This window comes from Boleophthalmus pectinirostris, unplaced genomic scaffold, assembly GCF_026225935.1.
Source record: "Boleophthalmus pectinirostris isolate CB_2022bp ecotype Guang Dong unplaced genomic scaffold, ASM2622593v1 HiC_scaffold_6, whole genome shotgun sequence".
Classification (NCBI taxonomy): domain Eukaryota; kingdom Metazoa; phylum Chordata; class Actinopteri; order Gobiiformes; family Gobiidae; genus Boleophthalmus; species Boleophthalmus pectinirostris.
In genome coordinates, this window is record NW_026571447.1 from 9,531,643 (window position 1) to 9,551,106 (window position 19,464).

Consider the following 19,464-nt stretch of genomic DNA (forward strand, 5'->3'; position numbering starts at 1 on the left):
TAAAAAAACAACAACATAAATCTACCCACAGCTCTACCAGCTAAAGCTAACTAGCTAACTCCCCCTGATATGGCGTTTATGCGAAGTGCTAGCTCCTCAGTGCTCCTGACATGATCCAGGCCTGCCGGAGTGACTGGCACGGGGCCAAGCTGCTGCGCGGTGCCCCTTCTCTGTGATTCATGCCCCCCCTGCGCTCCATATTACCATTAATGTCACTTTAATGAGCGCCATTCAATTTACAGCGCTCTTCCTGTCGGCCTGTCCTCTGATTGTCACCGGGGACGCCACACTCTGAGCGCCCGGACTGCTGTTTGACACTGCTCTAACTTATGACATCCGCTGCAGGAAAAAGACTGCACAGAAAAGCATTTGTCCAACTCTAGCCTCATTATACGCTATGTTAAAGTTTTATGGAGGTGGGGAAAGAACTATGAAATACATGAAAATGAACTCAAAACTACAGCTCTGTGCACACTTATAACATGTAAAAGTTATATTAAAGCACTATGTAAGTGCACTGTGTAAGTATGTAATGCATTGAACTTATGCATTTCCAAGGAGACAAGAACCACCACCAGACCAAATTACAGACCAGACCAGGAAAGAGGCGAGCTGTTTCTCAGCAATCACATGCCACTGAATTCATGTAAGGTAGGTTAAATGCCATACTGTGAACCAGAGAAGTTATATATTACACCTATATACAATGGCGACAGTAGCTCTGTTAGTAGAGCGTTTGTCCACTGATTCAGTGGTTGGCAGTTTGAATCCTGCTTTCAACATTCCATTGTATATAAATGTAAATCTTTACTTGGCCAAAATAAATGCATAAAAATTAATTTAATTAATTAATTAATTAATTGATTTAATTAACATCAACATCATTAGTTGAGCAGTCAAATTCACTGACCCACAGGTTGGCTGGTGTGATTCCAGCTCCCACCGATGAACACTGTTGTTGTGTCCTTGGGTTAGACACTTAACTCACCTCACCCCCAGTGTCTTGTACACTGGTGTATGAATATGTGTGTGAATGGGTGAGTGTTTCCTTGTTGTAAAGCGCTTTGAGAGCCTTGAAGGTGGAGAAGCGCTGTATAAAAATGTGACCATTTATCAATGTATTTTAACACAAAAGACAAAACTCTTCTATTAAGTCTCTTTATTTTACAAGCCTGAAGCAATGGTGCAAAGGGACAGTCCGGAATTTTGGACATAGGGCCTCATTGGCTAGTTTTCCAGAGTGTTGGAGATGTGTGAAGACAGTTTTTAAAATATTCCATCCAGTCCTTGTATTTGCAGAGGTCACTGGTGCTAGGCTAGTGCATGTCAATGGCCATAGTTATCCTGCCACTAAAAACAGTCTTACCCACTCCACAAAACACCCAAGGCAAATAGGTTATTACACCAGACTGTCGATGTAAATATCTGTGTTGATAGAATAATGTTTGAAATAACACTAACCTTGCATCTCATGAATCGTCGCATGTTAAGGGACTATTTTCTCATATATCAGTCCGTCACTGCTAAGCTTTCTATCAGGCAGTACAACTCGCTGCTGCTCAGACATAAATCCTTCAAATTCAAGGTGGTTTTACTTCTAAAATTATTCTGTTGACACAGACATTCACATCGACTGTCTGGCATTATAATTTTTTTGCTTCAGGTGTTTTGTGGAGTAGGTAAGACAGTTTTTAGTGGCAGGCTAACTGTGGCCATTGACATGCACTAGTCTAGCACCAGCGACCTCTGCAAATACAAGGACTGGGTGAAATATTTTACAAAGGGTCTCCACATGTCTCCAAAAATCTAGCTAACTAGGAAATGAGGCCTTATGTCAAAAATTCCGAACTGTCCCTTTAAGTCTCATTATTTTACACGCTTGAAACAATGGTGCAAAAACTTTTAACCTCTGTAGACCTAAGGCCTGCCCATTTTGACCAATCAGAGTAAGAGAAGCTAGAGTAGAGCAAAAAAAAAAAAAAAAAAGATTTAAAAACCACCACAAATTCTGACCTTTTTGAAAACTGCAGATGCCTTGTCAGCTAAATACAAGCAGTTGGGTTTACATTGTGCTGAATGGTAAAAGTGCTCACTGGGCTGAAGAGGATTGTTTTCTCTGCAGTACCAATAAACGAACTACTAGTCCATCTCACAATGCATTTTTTCTGCAAAGAAATGTATGATTAAAGTGACTTTAAATATTAGGAAATAGACAGGATAGGCCTCCTTTCCATCTCCTGGCCTTTTGAATGAAAATAAATGCGTATTAAAATCTAAGCACTCCTGCACAGGCCAAATTATATTCCTTGGAGCATCTAATTTTAGCCGCAGGGACCGTCTTTGGGCACCTCAACACTAGCCAGTTAATGCATCATATTTTTCGGACTATAAGTCGCACTGGACTTTAAGTTAACAAGTTTACCAAACTCTTGATCTCACTCCATTTCACAAAATCCACTGAATTCTTCATCCTCGGTGTCACTTCTGAGCAACTCGGCAACCTCTGGAGGTAAATGGAGCACCGCTTCCTCTTCTGCGTAGCTGTCATCAGACTCAGCATCAGCTCCAGTCAGAATTATTTCGCCCTTTCTGAATCCTGACAGGATGGTGTCAGTTGTCTTTATAAGTTTGTTTAAATTTAAAATTTTCACTGGTGCAGAAGTAATGGTGCAATTGACTGACATGATACAGACAGGACAGCAGCTCTTTCTGCAGGAGATATGCACAATAGAGCGAACTGACAGTGGGACAGGAGTAACTGGAGTAGTAGATAGTGGCACAGAAGCATAGAGCGCCCTCTCATGGCTGTCAGTGAAAATTATAATATATAAGTTGCACCGGAGTATAACTCACAGGAGACACCCAAACCGTGAAAAAAAGTGCGACGTATAGTCCGAAAAATACGGTAATAGATCCATGATGCCACCTCATTTGTTTTCTGACTTGAACTGGCCTAGGTGAATCTTTTGTGTGCATTTTACTTTCTTCTGTAAATACCCATAAACCTCACAAACATGGTTATATTTTTACCATACCATACCCTTCAAAGTCCCCCTGCCCTTTCTATAACCTTACATGAAAGAACTACATTACAGTCGTTCTCTTCCATTCTCCACGAGCCAAATGTCCTTTAAAAGCTTTCCACAGAGCAGAATAGATACAGCGGTGGTAGAATAGCCCCTCTCTCTGTCCCCCCCGGAGACTGCCTCATCCCCTGGCATCACCTCCATGGATGGCAGCCCGTGTAGCGCCTCTAGCACGTTAGCTTTCTCCGCCCCCCTCCCCAGCGCACCTCAGCTTCGCCAGTTGCCATCCTCGGTTTGCCCACCCACCAGCTCCTCCCCCCCCGGACTACTAATCTCCAGATGAGGGGAAAATACAAGCCTAATCCGTTCTATGAAAAAATAAGTCCTTAGGTAGAAAGAAACCAGAGAGAATGGGTAAGACTGTTTGGCAATGAGAAAGCGATGATGTACACGTAGCCAGAGGGTCCCCCCGTTTGATCTGCTGGTTCTGAGTTTCTGGAACAGTAAGTAGGGTGAGAAATTGATTCTTCCTGTTACAGCAACTGCCTTGGTGCCCTTGAGCAAGGCATTGCAAGAAGAATGCAAGTGAGACGTTGTTGGTAGGAGTACGTGAGTAATCAGATTTTAGATTGGCGCACTCTCAGATGGGGCGCAGTAGTTTTCTGTTATGACTGTACAGTATTTCCATAATCAAAATTAAAAGTGAAAATCCACAAATCCCGATGAAACAGAGTACTTAGTCGATGATCTAACTACACCACAATGATTATAACAATATTGATTTCACATGCCCTCATCTCTATTAAACATTAAACAAATCACAACGCCTACGTTAGAGTAACAAAAAATTCCAGTATCAATATCTTGAGCTGCTGTATCAATATATAGCCAAGAGTATTTTTTACTATTTTATACTAAATTATTTTGTTACAGCACTACAGTTTTGTTAGCCAGGCTGGCACCGCCTAGTGACTCTGCTCAATTTAATTTCTCTCCAGCGACTAGGTCAGGAATCAGAATACACTAGACGGTTTGCAAGATCCCCAGAAGTTATAGACTGCCCACTGGCCGATCAGCGACCAGTTGTGAAGCCATGATGTCAAACTCAAGCGCCTGTCTGTGTCCCTTTTGTGGTACAGCACAACAGTAATCAAAGCGGTCGAGATGAATGTAGACGAAGACATACATTCTGTGTTGGCAACGATTCCTGAGATCAAGGATTTAAAGCAGGAACAAAGAGAATGTTTGGTGAATTTTGTCAAGGGAAAGATGTTATTGTCCTTCTTCCTACGGGATTTGGCACATTACATACGTCATGACCAAATAGTAGCGATTGGTTCATTTAAAAAAGTACCCGCCTACCGTCGAGCAAACGAATCCTAATGCTGCGAGGTCAGATTAATGAATCAGGCTAAAGCTTTTTTGCTTGTTGAGAGAAAGGAAACTTGTTTATGCAACAATTTAGCCTTTATTTTTTATTGAACCGTACTGAGTCGATTTGAAATATCTTGTATTGAATCGTATCGAATCGTAAGACAACTGTATCGAGATATGTATCATATTGTGGTCTATCAATCGAGCTAACAACTTATGACCTTATAATTTTGCGTAACAGGAATCTGAAGTTCATGAATCCAGTGTAAAGCAATGGCAGTTTATACATTGTTTTTATACAGATTAGTTAGTATATGCATATCGCCGAAATATTTATCTGAAATTTTTGAGAAAATGCTAAATTAATACTAGTACATGCAGATCTAATGTAATTCCTGCTTATTTTGTTCTTTCACGACTTTAACTCTTTAAAATCAAACATCATGAAATCTGATACCTTATAATGTTGTTTTCTCATCACAAACCTGAAGTTGTGTTTTGTTTCATTTGCATATGTTCTTCAGGTTCTTCTCTCAAACAGAAAACACTGTTACACCTTGTGATGTCATGTTGCAATACAGGAAGTGCTCCACGGTCTTTTTTAAACTCTGTACACCTTCACAAGAATCATTTGGATAATTTCAGCCATGGATTTCCCCATTTCTACTGAACAAAAGGTTGATATTAACCTGAAAACTACAACTTCATGACATCGCAAGGTGGAACAGAGCATTCTGAGCTTTGGAGACGTAGACGTAGGTATGTTTTTGCATAATTAACAGCATTCTAACATGTCTTAAAGCTCACAAGAGTCAACCTTGCGTATTATAGACCCTTTAGAAATGCAGATCTATGTAAAACAAAATCTTGGCACTTTTGTAACAAGAGAATTTCCATACACCAAACCCACCATTACCATATAAACTTTCCTTCTCTCAAACCTGTTCCGTTTTTTCCTGAAATATTAGAAGGGACATATGTCGGCAGGAGCTTTGGAAAATAAATGAGCATAAAAAGATGGAGTGGTACGCAGCCATCGCCACGGTTTCCATCGACCTGAGAGACGTGATACAACACACTGCAATCAATAAGCCCCCTGTTAGTGTAACTGAAGAAGACAAACGGCGGCAGGCGAGGCTCTCTGCTCCTGTCTGCTCCTGTCAGAACAATCGCAGAGGTCTCGGGCTTTCAATTATTTCAAATCCTCAAACTTGTGACGATAGAGGTGGTTCAAAGTTGCGATAAAGTTTGAGAGAGTTTTGAAACGCCTGGTGCGTATCTATACTAGTATATCTTTAGCTTTGAAAAATACATGAATTCTTATTATTAGTAGGGACGCCTCGCCACAGATCTGAACTGTAACTTGGTCTAATTAGGTGAGAAAAAGTCAGAAACAGAAACAGTCCAACAGAAAAAGTCCACAGTACAGGAATGAAAAATAAGTACTGCTGCCGTAGCGATTACCACTTTTGAACAAAATATCATGTTTTCCTCGCGGGTCTTCAAAATGTCACGAATAACAGGAACCCGAAACCAACGAATAGAGGTGATTCTAAATTGTAAAATGTTTTGTAAAATGTTGAGCGTTTTTAAAGATCTGTGTGCCACAATCTACTATTTAAATTGAGTACATTTTGTTAAGTAAATTAAGCCAAAGTTTCTCCTCACGTCAGAAAGATTGTCTTGAGAGTCTTGTATTTCAAATCCTAACAAGATTGCGATGATAGAAGTGATTAAAAAGTGTAGAAAGTTTGAGGGAGTTTAAAAAAAAAAGATGTTGATTCAAATTGAAGATGTGTAAATTGCATTTTGTTAACTAAATGAAGGCTTTCTCTTTATATCAGAAAGATTGCTGGAATTTTGGGTTTTCAGTTATTTCAAATCCTAACAACTTAGAAGTGATTAAAATATATATATATTTGTTAAATTAATGTTGAAATGTACTTCAGCGGATTTATGAGTAAATAAGGTTAGACTTTTTCCTCATGTCCGAAGTATTACTGGAGGCAATCATTTTAAATTCTGCAACTTGCGATGGAAGTTATTCAAAGTTGTGAAAATATTTGAGAGCGTTTTTAAAATGAATGCCAAAACTTTTCGACATGGCAGTGAGTTCTGAATGCACCCATTTACCAAAGGGTCCCTGGTTTGAACTGTGCTTCAAATTCATAATGTCATTTTGTCTCTGGGTAACGAGCTGTTATTCTGTTAACTCAAAGTTCTTAGATGTTTGATTGTGATTTGTAAGAAGTAATATCATTTGAATACGTTCAAGATTAAATGTGCACTGTGTAACTTTCCTGATGGAAGGTCCGCCACCTGCTCGACTCCACGTTATTCTTTGTCTGGAATGTCCCGGTGTGGCATTAAGTGTATCCATCTTGCATTTACTTAATATCATGGATTTTTAATGACCTAAACTTGCATTCTTACTGTGAACGGGCTCCCCTCTTCACAGATCTGACATGTAACTTGGCAATGTGGTGCCAACTGCTGTCTTGGTAGAGATAAATAAGTGTACTGTCATACTGTGGAACATTCCAGGCAGTATCTCCATGTACAGAAGTAGGTGACGGAGCCTCCACCAGAGAAGTTACACAGTGCACCTTTAAATCAAGTCAGGGCGTTTATTTGTTTCAATCACTTAACAGACCAGGCATTTATTTGAAACCAGGCGGCAATTTGGGGCAGGCGATTTATTCCTTCCTCACAAAAATCTTGCTCAGCAGCTAGAAAGGTATGGTACTCAAATTCTTTTAACCAGTATGATTATAATTTACAGTTTTTACGTTGGTACAGTGATTTACAGGTTATACGATGGCCTGGCGACTACTTTGCCTACCTTGTCGGCACGATTCCTGCCACTTCGTCCGCTGCCTTTCCTCGCCCCTTTGCCATAATTCCTTTTACGCCACAGCACCTACGATGACATTGCTGCTTCCTCCAAATTGCCAAACTGATGTAATATTACCAAAACTCCTAAAAACTGCTTCCATTTCCTGCCCGCGATGTTTACGTCACTTTGAAATAGGGAAGTCGTCATCTGTTCCGCCACTTTTTCGGTAAAGGTGAGGCTGATACAGTGCAGAAAATGTATCCTGTCCAATCCCAAGTCACACAACCAGTCTGGTAAAGGCAGGACTGAACTGAAGTCAAACTGTTACTATGTAGGCTGTAAACATCACGCTCTCTGTGGTGGTGCTGCGCTAATCACGATCTCTTGGTTAAATTAAGCACAAAAAAACAGGAAAAGGAAGTTTGAGCAACCCCCTCGGCAGCAGCCAGAACGACTGCTGGGGGTGTTGGCATAGGTTACTTTCTATGCATAGTTAAATGGGAAGTTTCCCCACATTTGAAAGCGACTCCTGAATTACAGAAAGTAATTAAAACCCTCCCTCAATGTGCGGAAATTTCTTTAGCAAGTTAAAACAAATGACAGATGCAGCAAGTGGGGAGCAGGCAGAGTGAGAATCTCAGAGACGACGCGAACATCAGTCCTGCGTTCTGTTGTTGCAGGCACAACATCTCGCCGTTTATTTGGAACTGGCGGTTATTTATCAAAATATACACCTGCGCCCATTGTTTAAAGGGGACCCGGCAGTTAGTTGAAGCCCGGGTATACCTATCTGGAGTTCACATGGGATATATTTTGTGTCAGATTCCCTTCCATTTGGAGTTCTCTGTCCTAATTTGATTCTGGTTCAAGCCCATCTTCCCATCCTGATGTAGACCAGGTTTAGTTCTGGTTTAGTCCCAGTTTAGCCCCACGTTTGGTGTTGCGTATCCGAGTCTGTAGCCCCAGAAAACCTTTTTACATGCAGCGTTCGTAGTCCTAGCATTTTTTCTCTCGCTCAAATCCGCCTACTGCTGCTACACCACAACTAAAAAACATCATTCAAAAGGCTTTCAGGACGAGAAGTGGCAAAAGTAGGCCATGGTTTTAATTCATTCTGATTCAGTCTTTACATCCAGGAACACACCCTTGATGAGTGCACTTCGCTGCGGGGAAAATAGGTTACTTCCTGTTCCCTAAGCCTCCTTTATGTCCATACATCTAACAGCTCCAGACCGCAACTGATAGAGCCCATTTAACCTTATAGCTATACCATTAAGATGCCACTGTTCAATATTGGATCAGTGAGTGTTTATAGAATTTTTGTTATTTGTATTTCACTGATGTATTATGCAAAATCGATTTTTTGTTAGCTTTCTACCATGGCATAATGTTTACTCATCAAAAACGCGCATTAAGTTGAGCTTTTAACGTATTTTAGCGACCTCTCCCACCTGATTCGGACTCTTTTTATGGTTAGCTGTTAGTTTTCTTGCAATGCTCAGCCCACAAGCCTACGTCATCCTTTCTCCCATACGACAATTCTGCATAAATATACAAAAACATGATACAAAACTGTACACAGCAACTGACAAACCTGTGACATGCAGCTGGATGCACGCTGATTGTGCTGTGATGGAGCTCTGAAGGGGGGAGTCACTAAGGCTACGTTCAGACTGCAGCCTGAAGTGACCCGAATCAGATTTTTTTGCCCCTTTGCGACATGTATCTGATCTTTTAATGACAGTCTGAACGACACAGATCCGATTTTTTCAAATGTGACCCATTCCACTTGGATATGTGCTCCTTAAACCGATACATATCCGATCTTTTGACATGCGAATTCAGTCTGAACGGACAGGTCGCATTCATCACACCTACACGTCAGGCTCAGAGTCTTGTCAATAGACAGAAAGTGAGGTTAGTGAGTTTATTATTAATATTTGGGGGGATCTCTGTATTCAGGCCAAGCTGGAGAACCTGGTTTTTGATAGGTTTGTGATTGCCAAAGAAATGGACGAGCGCAGCTACAGGCGGTCCTGGCTCCAATATCAACAAAAATTTAAGAGCCTGTGAGCCAAATACAAGGAGGCTAAAGACTGAACCAAATGCGGCAGCCGTGGACGTGTAACTTGTCAATTTTTTGAAGAATTGGACCATATTTTTGGGAGACAAGCCCAGCGTTTAGGCGACTTCCGTAAACACTGAGCACTCTCGCTGCGTGTGACGTCACTGTGTCCTCCAATGCACATGCGGGACACTTTTGGGCCATTTAAAGTTCACACTGGAGATCACATACAAGTTGTATTTAATTGGAAATGTGAACGACCTCACAAAAAAATCTGAATTGAGCACTACACCCTGCAGTCTGAACGTAGTCTAAGCTCATGAAGCGAAGGAAGAGGAGAGTCAGAGTGTCATATAAAACATGTTAATAAATTGTTATTTGCGAAGACTGCATTTTCAAAACAATAAAAGGTAACATGGTGATTCAAATCTATTATGCATTAGTATACCCCATAGAAATAAAATACTTCAACTTTAAAGGAATTGTATGTAGCCTGCACTTTAAACAGTTTTAAAATTACTCAATCGCAACTGAACGTGCCTTGCCAGTGCCTTACCTTGGGATGAAGTTAGTGACAATTCAGATCAGAGAGAGCCATTTCAGGGTTAAACCAACTGGATTACAGCATTGAAACTGGCCAAAACTGGCAACCCAAATGAGAGACTCATGTGGCTCATTTGCTTTTCTAAATGGATAAACAAAAACATAAATGTAACCATCATGTCCAATCCTTTTTGTGTAATTAAGAATAAATGTTATCACTGAAAGCTATATTTGATTTGAATGTGTCTACCTTGTATTCGGGGACACAGTTTATGAAATTCTAAATCAAAATCTTACTTACTGTCCCTTTAATGCGCGACGGAGGATTCGGCTCAGAATTTTTTAGGACAAATTTAACATTTATATTGGCGAGGAGAGCGGTTATGTCAGCCATCGCCTAGCAACACCTGGCACGTCGCAGAGGTCTGAGAACCCAGCGAATGATTTCTTTATTTCGCACTCAGAGGAGGGCAGAGGGGCGCCAGGTTAATTGGGAGTGATTAGCGTAAATGTGCGTTGAATAAGTTGAGAATAGGTGCGAATTTAAAACTAGATTAGGGAGTGGAAAATGGTTAAATTACAAGGGCTACCCTGGACAGATCAGATTTTGTCACATTTCCAGACTGGCAGTTGCCTAAGGAGAAACTGTGCTTATTAGAGTAGATGTGTAAAAACTTTTGGATACGGGATCATTGCAAGATAGGGTCAGTATAATACAAGAAAGTTTTGGGTAAAAGCAAAAGAAGAATGTCAAAATATGTTTTACATGCAGCTGATTCTGGCTGATTCGATTCTGTCTCCAACTGACTGTGAGCCTTGTCATTTTGGTCTTAAAGTTTTTGTAATTTCGTATTCCTAATATCGAACACTGCAACAAATTTGCTCCTATAACCACCTTCCTCTTGAGCTTCTTTTAACTGGAGCTGTTGATGTATGATTACCATGCAAAAGGTGAAGAAGAGGAGATGGAGAGGCTGAGTAGGCAGACAATTTTGCTGCTGTGGTGTTTAGTCTTTTCAACCTCAAGTTAGTTTTCATGTTACATCACTATCAGACATTTTTACACAACAGTTTTACGGTAATTTGTTATGTAATGTCTCTTTTTATAATACGTCTCAATGATGAAAGATTTGGGAAAACAATTGTGATTTTTCTGACAAGCCTCTCTATTATATTGGTGATTAATGTTTTAATAATAGGATTTTTTTTTTTTTTTTTGGCTAAAAGCGTCCAAAAGAGCTGACAAAAGACTAATACAAGAATCAAACACATTCAAACAGTTTTATATAGAGGGTTAGCAGGTATATGCAGAAAAAACAGGATAACAAACAAAAATAAATGTAACAAACAAATTTTAAACAAATTCAGGCTTTGTGATTGGCTAATTGTTTCCATTCAAATTTCAAATGAGATTAATTTCCAGCTGTAATTCATCTCGCGTTTCAAAGTGCCCTACCCAAACACAGAGCTCTGATGGGACGCTGGTGGATCGGGGACAGAAAGGTGCCCTCGTCCTCCGGAGTTAAACTGGGTCCCAGGCTGCGCGGGTACAGGCAGGACTGGCCCATATCCTATATATAGAGCTGCTTCCTTTTGATTGAGCTGGAAGAGGGCGAAGTGGGTCAAGCGCAGCTACATCACTGGACAACCCAAAAGTCCTTGCACCTAGGATTTGTCAACAGTCTCCCTTAAAGTGCACAGGGCAGGTTAGACTACTCATTAAATTAGAAAGAAAACAAAAGAAAGAAGGAAAGAAATAGATTTTTTTTTTTTGTGTGTAGTTTTTACATTTATTTATTTGAGACAGGGACAGCACACAATTTTTGCATTAACCTGAGCAGGAGAGATGCATTGTACATCAGGTTGTAACATCAGTGCTAATTTCCATCCGTCGTCCCTGGGCAGAATTTTTGATTGATTGTATTAACTGACCTTTGACTATCAACTGTTCTGGAGACCTGTAGCATGTTTTGGTTTGATGGGGGAAACTGGAGCGCCCGGAGGAAACCCATCCAGACACGGGGAGAAACATGCAAACTCCACACTGAAAGGCCCAGGCGACCCAGGAACCTTCTTGCTGTGAGGCATGAGTTCCACCAGCCTTTTGCTTTTTAAAATTATGATAAAATGAAAAACATGAACTGTGCACTTTAAAGCCACAATATGTAACCTTTTAACCCAAAATACACCAATAAAAGATTTTTTTTTCCCACTTTGTTCTTTTTTTTTTTTTATGTCAAAAATCATGTCCTTGCAACCTGACTTTTATTTGGCCAGGAGAAGAGTCTCATCCTGTTTGTTTCCATGGAAATGTTCTTTTGGTTGTAATATTCCACAGAGAAAGTATGGTTTTAACTTTCTATTCTGATGGAGTCGTGCAGATGATGTGCCATTGTCAGAAAGTTGCATACTGTACCTTTAATGTAACCTGAAATGACCTGTGAGGAGTTTTAAATGCATGAGGTTTTTTGGGTTCTAGTGGTTATGTAACTGTGGCAGTGATGAGCAGGTGGAGGGGGGCAGTGGGTTTGGAGGTGGAATATGTGGGAAATGTCACCTCAGACCTGATGCAATAAGAGTCTGTGCAGGCGGACAGATGACTCTATAACCTGCCATGTAATAGGACAGCAGCGCTCAGGGCTTCAGCCAATCACTGCGCTCCATAAAAGTGTGTGTGCGATGTGTGTTAACTGGACTGTCATGAGATTGGAGTTTTCAAACTGATGAAAATCCATCGACTTTACTTTAAAGGTGCCCTTTAACTTTTCTGCCAATGCCTTGTCTCTATGGAGGCACTACTGCTTTGCCTATCATGTATGCTAGCATGTTTACAGTAAGAATGCTGGAATAGAGCAGTGCAGTCACATTTTTTGCAGTGGCCTCTTCACTATAAAGTGTTAAAATTAAGCTTTATTTCATCCCTCCTGACCACCAGGGGGCAGTGCTGAAAGCTCTCAATGTTCCCTTTGCACATTCATGTGAAACATACAGGCAGGATTCATAGAACCATAGTTACACATGGTGTAACTTTTATTTTTCAGCTCCAGCTATCAGCCTATACTAGCTATATAAGACTGAGAGCTGATGAATATAGGTCTGATACATCTGCCAACTGATACTGGTGTATCTCTACTTCATACTAATTTAGTTTAACGTGAAATCGTGTGAATGGCTTGTACCAGGCTTGTCACTCGGCTCACTAACTCCTCACTCAGTGCTTCTCTCTCTTCTCTCTTTCTTATTTACTTATTTAAATGTCCATTATAATGCCCCTTTCTCTGACCTCTCCTGTGTCTCTGCGTCTTGTGCCGTTCCAGTCCACCGTGCCACAGCCCACCTTCTCCATGCCCGTCACCGTGCCCGTGTCCAATCAGAACCCAGCAGCAGCAGCAGCAGCCGCTCTACAGTTCACTAACAACCCGGGGGCGCTGGTCACTACCACGTCCTTCGTAAGCTCCGCCCTCACAGACCCACGCCTCCTGTCGCCACAGCAACCGGCCCTGCAGAGGAACGCCGTGTCCCCCGGGTTACCACAGCGACCAGCCAGCGCAGGTAAGATGGGTGGTCTTCAGATTGTAAATAATATAATAAGCAATGGTGATATTTATATAGAAGGTCATCTGTAATCTTGGTGAGACAGGAGTGTGTGTACAGTAGGTGCAGTGTATTTTAGTTTACTTCAAGAAAACCTTCAGACTTAGTACAAATAAGAGTAGTTATCTATCAGAGTTGGGGACAGCAGGTTTTTAGGGTAAAGGATGCCACTAGTTTTTTGAATATTATTATAATTTAAATGAAATAGTTGGCAAAAAACATAACATATTTAGTCCATCCATCCGTTTTGTGGCACTTCTTGACATGAAGGAGCAGCAGCTCTACTCTGAGCTCCTCCATATTTAGAGTAGTCCACAACAAATTCAGATCATCGTAAATTACTACATGACTCTGGACATCAACAACATGCAAATATGTGAAATAACTACAGAGTAAACAAAACATAATAGTTCAATTAAAGGTGCATTATGTAACTTTTCTGATTGAGGGTCTGCCAGCTGTTGCCATATTTCCATGGAGATGTTAATGCTTTGCTTACGATGTTTCACATTAGGGCCATACTGTGTAACAAGACATTGTCGGAAATAGCGATTTGCTCGATATTTCTGTGCCTATATAGTTGGTAATTCAGTAACGCAAAAGCAGATTCTGAAAAAGTATTATCTTTACTTATCAAGTAGCCTAAAATAAAAATAAATGCCATATGCGTTCAATAATTTTAGTTTGAATTCAGTACCAGTATGATTCTTGAACAGCAGTTGTATTAGCAATAATAGTCTTTTTTCTGTCTTTTGAAACTTCTCTTGTTTACCAGTTACTTTTCTGAAAACACCACTTTAACAGTCACCAAATATACATCAAGCTCCATGTATAACTCACTGTATCTCCCAGGCTAATATTCAGACTTACTTCACTTTTCAACAATCAATCATTCATACTTTTCTTGTATAATTTCTGATACAGTACTGTTACACCTCCTCCCTTTGTCTTCACTAGCTGTTTATGTCATTTGCCAACGCGTGTGTTGATTACCGCGCCAAGGTATAACTTAATTTGCACCCCCCTCTTGAAAGCAGTTGTCATGGCGACCCTACCTACAAGACACACTTTTAAAGGTGTTATGGACTTTATTTTCTCCTAGTTTATGAAGCAACTGCAAAACGAATGACTCTGTGCTATCATGATGACAATTGTACTTCTATATTCACCATGCACAATGCTGTGTGATGCACGAAAAGTGGTATTGTTTTGAATGTCAGCTTCGAACCAATCCTTCACTCTCTCACTAAAAGAATTTGTGTCCCGTTTTTGCGTCGCAGACATGGTTAGTGATCAGGCTGTGTTCTGAGAAGCGTAATCTCATTCTAAGTCCAAATCAGGTGATGTAACGCGCACCAAACGCATTACAGCATCTTTCATAACGCGGCGCTCTCAGAGGTAAAAAGGTTTCAGGTTGTAATAATCCGAGCTCGGCTGTTTTTGTTCATCCAGCGTGATACACAGATACACAACCAGTGTAAACTGATGGAGTGCTCTTAAAGGAACTGTATGTAGCCTGGGCTCTTCCAGTTTAATCAAATGTTCTACAATGAACCTGTGTTGCCAGTGCTTTAACCTGCAAAAACAAGACACATACATGTTTTTCTCAGACACAGGACAGGCTAAGGCTCAAAGCTCAGAACCTCCAGAATTCCCTCCCTGAGCTGCAGAAGCTGCACTAGCACTGATTCATGATTGTCGGCATAAGCTGTGGTTTAGGTAGCGACCACTCAAATCAGAGAGAGACATTTTAAGTTTAAACTAGGCATGTCCAAACTATGGCCCGTGGTTCAAATGCGGCCCTCAGATACATTTTTCTTGGCCCTCACTCTTCCAGGTGAATTGGCCCAAATTACCTTGCATCTATTAAAAATTTACTTTTTACTGCAAGGTTTTGGAAAATCCACCTTGATGAAGCTAATATGTAATATTTAGTGTGTGGTTTTAAGGATCTTAGCATGAATAAAGACTGATGACTCATTCTAACATGTTAAACATGCACATATTTCAATTATTCACTGTACTGAGCACCAGTCTACCTCTGCTTCGTCTGTGTTGAGATATGTGGGCCCTGATGAAAAAAAGTTTGAACAAACCAACTGTATTTCAGCACTGAACCTGGCAACCCAAATGTGAGATACATGTGAGGCTTATTCTGCTTTCTGATTGGATGTTCATCTTAATCAGCATTACAGTTATTACCAGTAAAAACAGGATTTGATTTGAACATGTGTACCTCTTATCAGGGGCCACACATATGTGAAACATATAAAAAAAATGTTACATACAGTTCCTTTGAAGGGCCTATGTTACGTTAAACAACTCTCGAGTTTGGAAATGTATGTAAAATTAGGATGTTATAACCTCTCAAGAAAATAACTATTCATCAAATAAATTAGAGAATAGCAATGGAAAAATATTTGAAAGAATAACTACAGTAAATCGATTTTTGTTATGATTAGAATAATTTTGATCTTTTTTATTATGATGTAGTGAAATGTTGTATTAATGTCATATTAATTTTGAGATGGATGTCCTTTAACCTGCTGAAGTTGGAAATAAGAGTAGGCACAATAAGCTTTAGCTTCTGCCTACACCTGGTCAGTGATTTACTTAGTGTTTGATGTGATTTTTCTACACACTGAATATGTTTCATTTATGACATCAGACTGAATAGAATGTATGTAGACTGTAATGAGTTAAACACTGACCAAATAAAAACACATGAACATGAAATAAAAAACATATGAACATGAGAAAGCTACAAAAAGCTTATTAAGAATAAGTATTAAGAATATTCCTATACTGATATCAGTATTTTGATAATGATAATCAGAAGATATTTTAGCTATCCAACAGAAAAGTGCTAAAAAGTGTTGAGGTTGTACCAGCCAAATGTGAACTGACTTACTTTATACTCCGTTTTCAGTTATTTTTGCAGCATGTTGGGTTAGTATTTTATTATAAACGATATACACAATATTAAAAATTTAAACAACATTTATAATGCTATCAATAATTCAGCTCTTTTTTGTATAGACAGTTTAATACTAATACTCAATGTTGTGCAACAGAAAAATGCTCATATAATACACAAAACCTGAAATCTTGCCAAGATGATTTTGAGGTCATATGTAAAAATGTGTTGACAAATGAAAGAATACATTGAGTTAGCTGCTGTGCTAAGACCTGCTCCTCTGTGCAGAATGAAATGTCATGTACGAACTGGAACAAACAGAGAGGAACAGCCAGTGCTAAAAACTCACTAATGCAATTCTACGTGAAGAAGAAATGAATCAATATTTGTGTTGCATGGACATGATGACAATTCTCATTAAACGGGCTAGAATGTCATTTTGGAAAGCTATGTCATCAGAATGTTCATAATTGCAAAAATGGAGGCAGCTAGAGGCTAAATAAATATAGGCCATAAAACATTTTCAATGATTAAATGACATCAAATCCAAATAATACTGAGGATTTTAAATCTTCATGACAAAAACATAAGATGCAATTTAGAATTTCCAGGAAAGAAATCAGTCACTTTGTTTTGCTGTTATAAATGGTGAAAAAAGTAAAAAAAAAAACAAATAAAAAAATTTAATTAAATAAAAATTAACTGCAAAGCTTGGCAAGAGCTGGACAAAATATGCAACATATCTGTAGATATAATGAAAAATTGGATTAGGGTTAGCAGTAAATTCTATATAAAATCAGGATTTTCTGTTAATCAAAAGTGTCAGAAATATCATAATCTCCTATTAAAGCAACATTATGTAACTTTCTGGAACATCACCAGCATGATTCCATGGAAAAAGAAAGTTAAAACCATTCTCCATGGAGATAGATATGTTTTATGCCATACTGTGGAATTTGGTAGCCAAAGGAACAACATTTCCATGGAAATGGACCAAATCAGGCCCCGTCCACACTAGTGCATATTCCAGTCATTTTCGTTGTGGATGCAGTGTTCGTCCACACTAATCCGACTGAAAACGGCTCCAGAAACAGAACGATTTGGTGCCACCATCTCCCACAAATTCATCTGAGTACGGATCTGATCCGACACCGTGTTGACGCCTGAAAATGTTGGTACGCTGATGTAGGTCTATGTGCCGCGAAGTAATTCACCGCCAAAATGCTAAGAGGCTAGAATATATGTCCATTTATGTATACGGTCTATGCGTACGACCTGCAGACGTATAATCTCTGAAAAGTTTAACATGAACCATCTCCAACGTGACAGAAACACAGAACAGACTCACCATCAGCAGAACACCCCTCTGTCACAGAAAGAACACATATAATCCACTGAGTTGTGTCCTTTGGTCCGACAGAAGCTGAACTGCATCAGCGTACAATAGCGAGCTGTTTTTTGAGTTCTTAGTTTACGCAAATTAGTCATGCAGTTTTAAGTTTCGTTTCTGTAAAATGTAAACAAATATGCTCAAAGCTGTGTGGATAGGGAAGGCTTGCAGACACAGAAACGACGTGTCTGGACGCAAATCTTTTTCCGATACAATGATACGGTGATTTGTTTCAGTGTAAACGTAACCTAAGAGTCAGGATTGTGGAGATGCAAATCCACTCAGACTACGGTCGTATTTCATTCTGTTTTTCAATGTAATGAAACCACCCAAAAAAAACACAAAACATGCTTTAATCTTTCATTTGTTGACTAAACTGTAGCTTTAAATGAACAAATATGTGAATTATAATTGTAACTCTCTTTTTAGTATATTCAGGTGTTAATCCGGTGTTAAAATTTCTCCACCGAAATCACATTAGGTTAACTTCCGCTTTTCGTAGCCTCCATTAACAAATTTAAAGTGTATTTATTTGCAAGTCTATAAAATTTTTGACATTTCAAGGTAACCAAATTTTGCTTTAATGTGAAAAGCTTGATTTATTGTTATACCTAATTGTGCAATAGTTTTGGAAAATGACCTTGACCTTCTACAATCAGATAAATCCAAAGCCACACAGTGTAACATAGTACGTATTATGCAGCATTTTCAAGTCGTCACAGTGACGGGCTGAAACGAAGGTAGCTCTTTAGAAAATGAAGTGACTATCAGTGGCATTCGAATCTCTAATCATGTACTTGATTTAATTTCTGGAGTGCTGCTAACGGTAACGCTAATGCTAAATGTAGTGCTTGTCGAGTCTCATTATTTTAATATGAGATTTTTTATTTTTTTTTTTTTTTTGATGGGACTTTTTCTGGTGTTTCAGGTGCTCTGTTGGGGGGAGACCTGGGGAACTCAAATGGAGCATGCCCAAGTCCAGTCTGTAAGTACAACCGTGTTTTATTGTTTTGTAGTTTTTATGTGGTTCAGATGTCAACCTGGGATGATTTAAAGGTGCACTGCGTAACATTTCTAGTGGAGGGTCCGCCACCTGCTTGTCTCTGTGGAAATATTATTGTCTAGAATGTGGAACATTCATGAACCCAAGCAGATTACAGTCCTACGTCACATTACAATTCAGATCATGGAGAGACGCCACTATTCCATTTTTGGACACCTGCACCTGCCCGTACCCGAGCAGTACAGCTCCAAAACCACCCTTTAACTCGTGATTATATCAAAGTTTAATCCGCACGTGCCCAATCATTCCACCTGTTACCCGCCCATGCCCCTGATAAATCGGGGTCAGCCCATTGGTTCAACAGCCCATTAGTCCAGGACTGAACCAGGACTAAACCAGGACTAAACCACTGTCTTTAGCTTAAATATTTACACGCCGCAACCGCCGAGCCGATCACCAGGACTAAACCAGGACTAAACCAGGACTAAACCAGGACTAAACCAGGACTAAACCAGTGTCTTTAGCTTAAATATTTACACGCCGCAACCGCCGAACCGATCACCAGGACTAAACCAGGAGCATAGCTGCCGAGCTGATTGCCAGGACTACACCAGGACTACACCAGGACTACCAGGACTACACCAGGTCTAAACCAGGTCTAAACCAGGTCTAAACCAGGACTGAACCAGGACTGAACCAGGACTAAACCAGGTCTT

General features: G+C 39.8%; 1 protein-coding gene across 2 annotated transcripts in view; it reads left to right on the forward strand.

Annotated features, from left to right (window-relative positions):
• The window catches only part of mef2d (myocyte enhancer factor 2d), a 270,090-nt gene that overhangs the window by 187,191 nt on the left and 63,435 nt on the right, over positions 1–19,464 (forward strand). For both annotated transcript variants that reach the window (XM_055163740.1, XM_055163741.1), the window contains exons 6-7: positions 13,162–13,396; positions 18,674–18,730. In XM_055163740.1, coding sequence (XP_055019715.1) covers positions 13,162–13,396; positions 18,674–18,730 — 292 coding nt within the window. The remainder of the gene's footprint in view (positions 1–13,161; positions 13,397–18,673; positions 18,731–19,464) is intronic.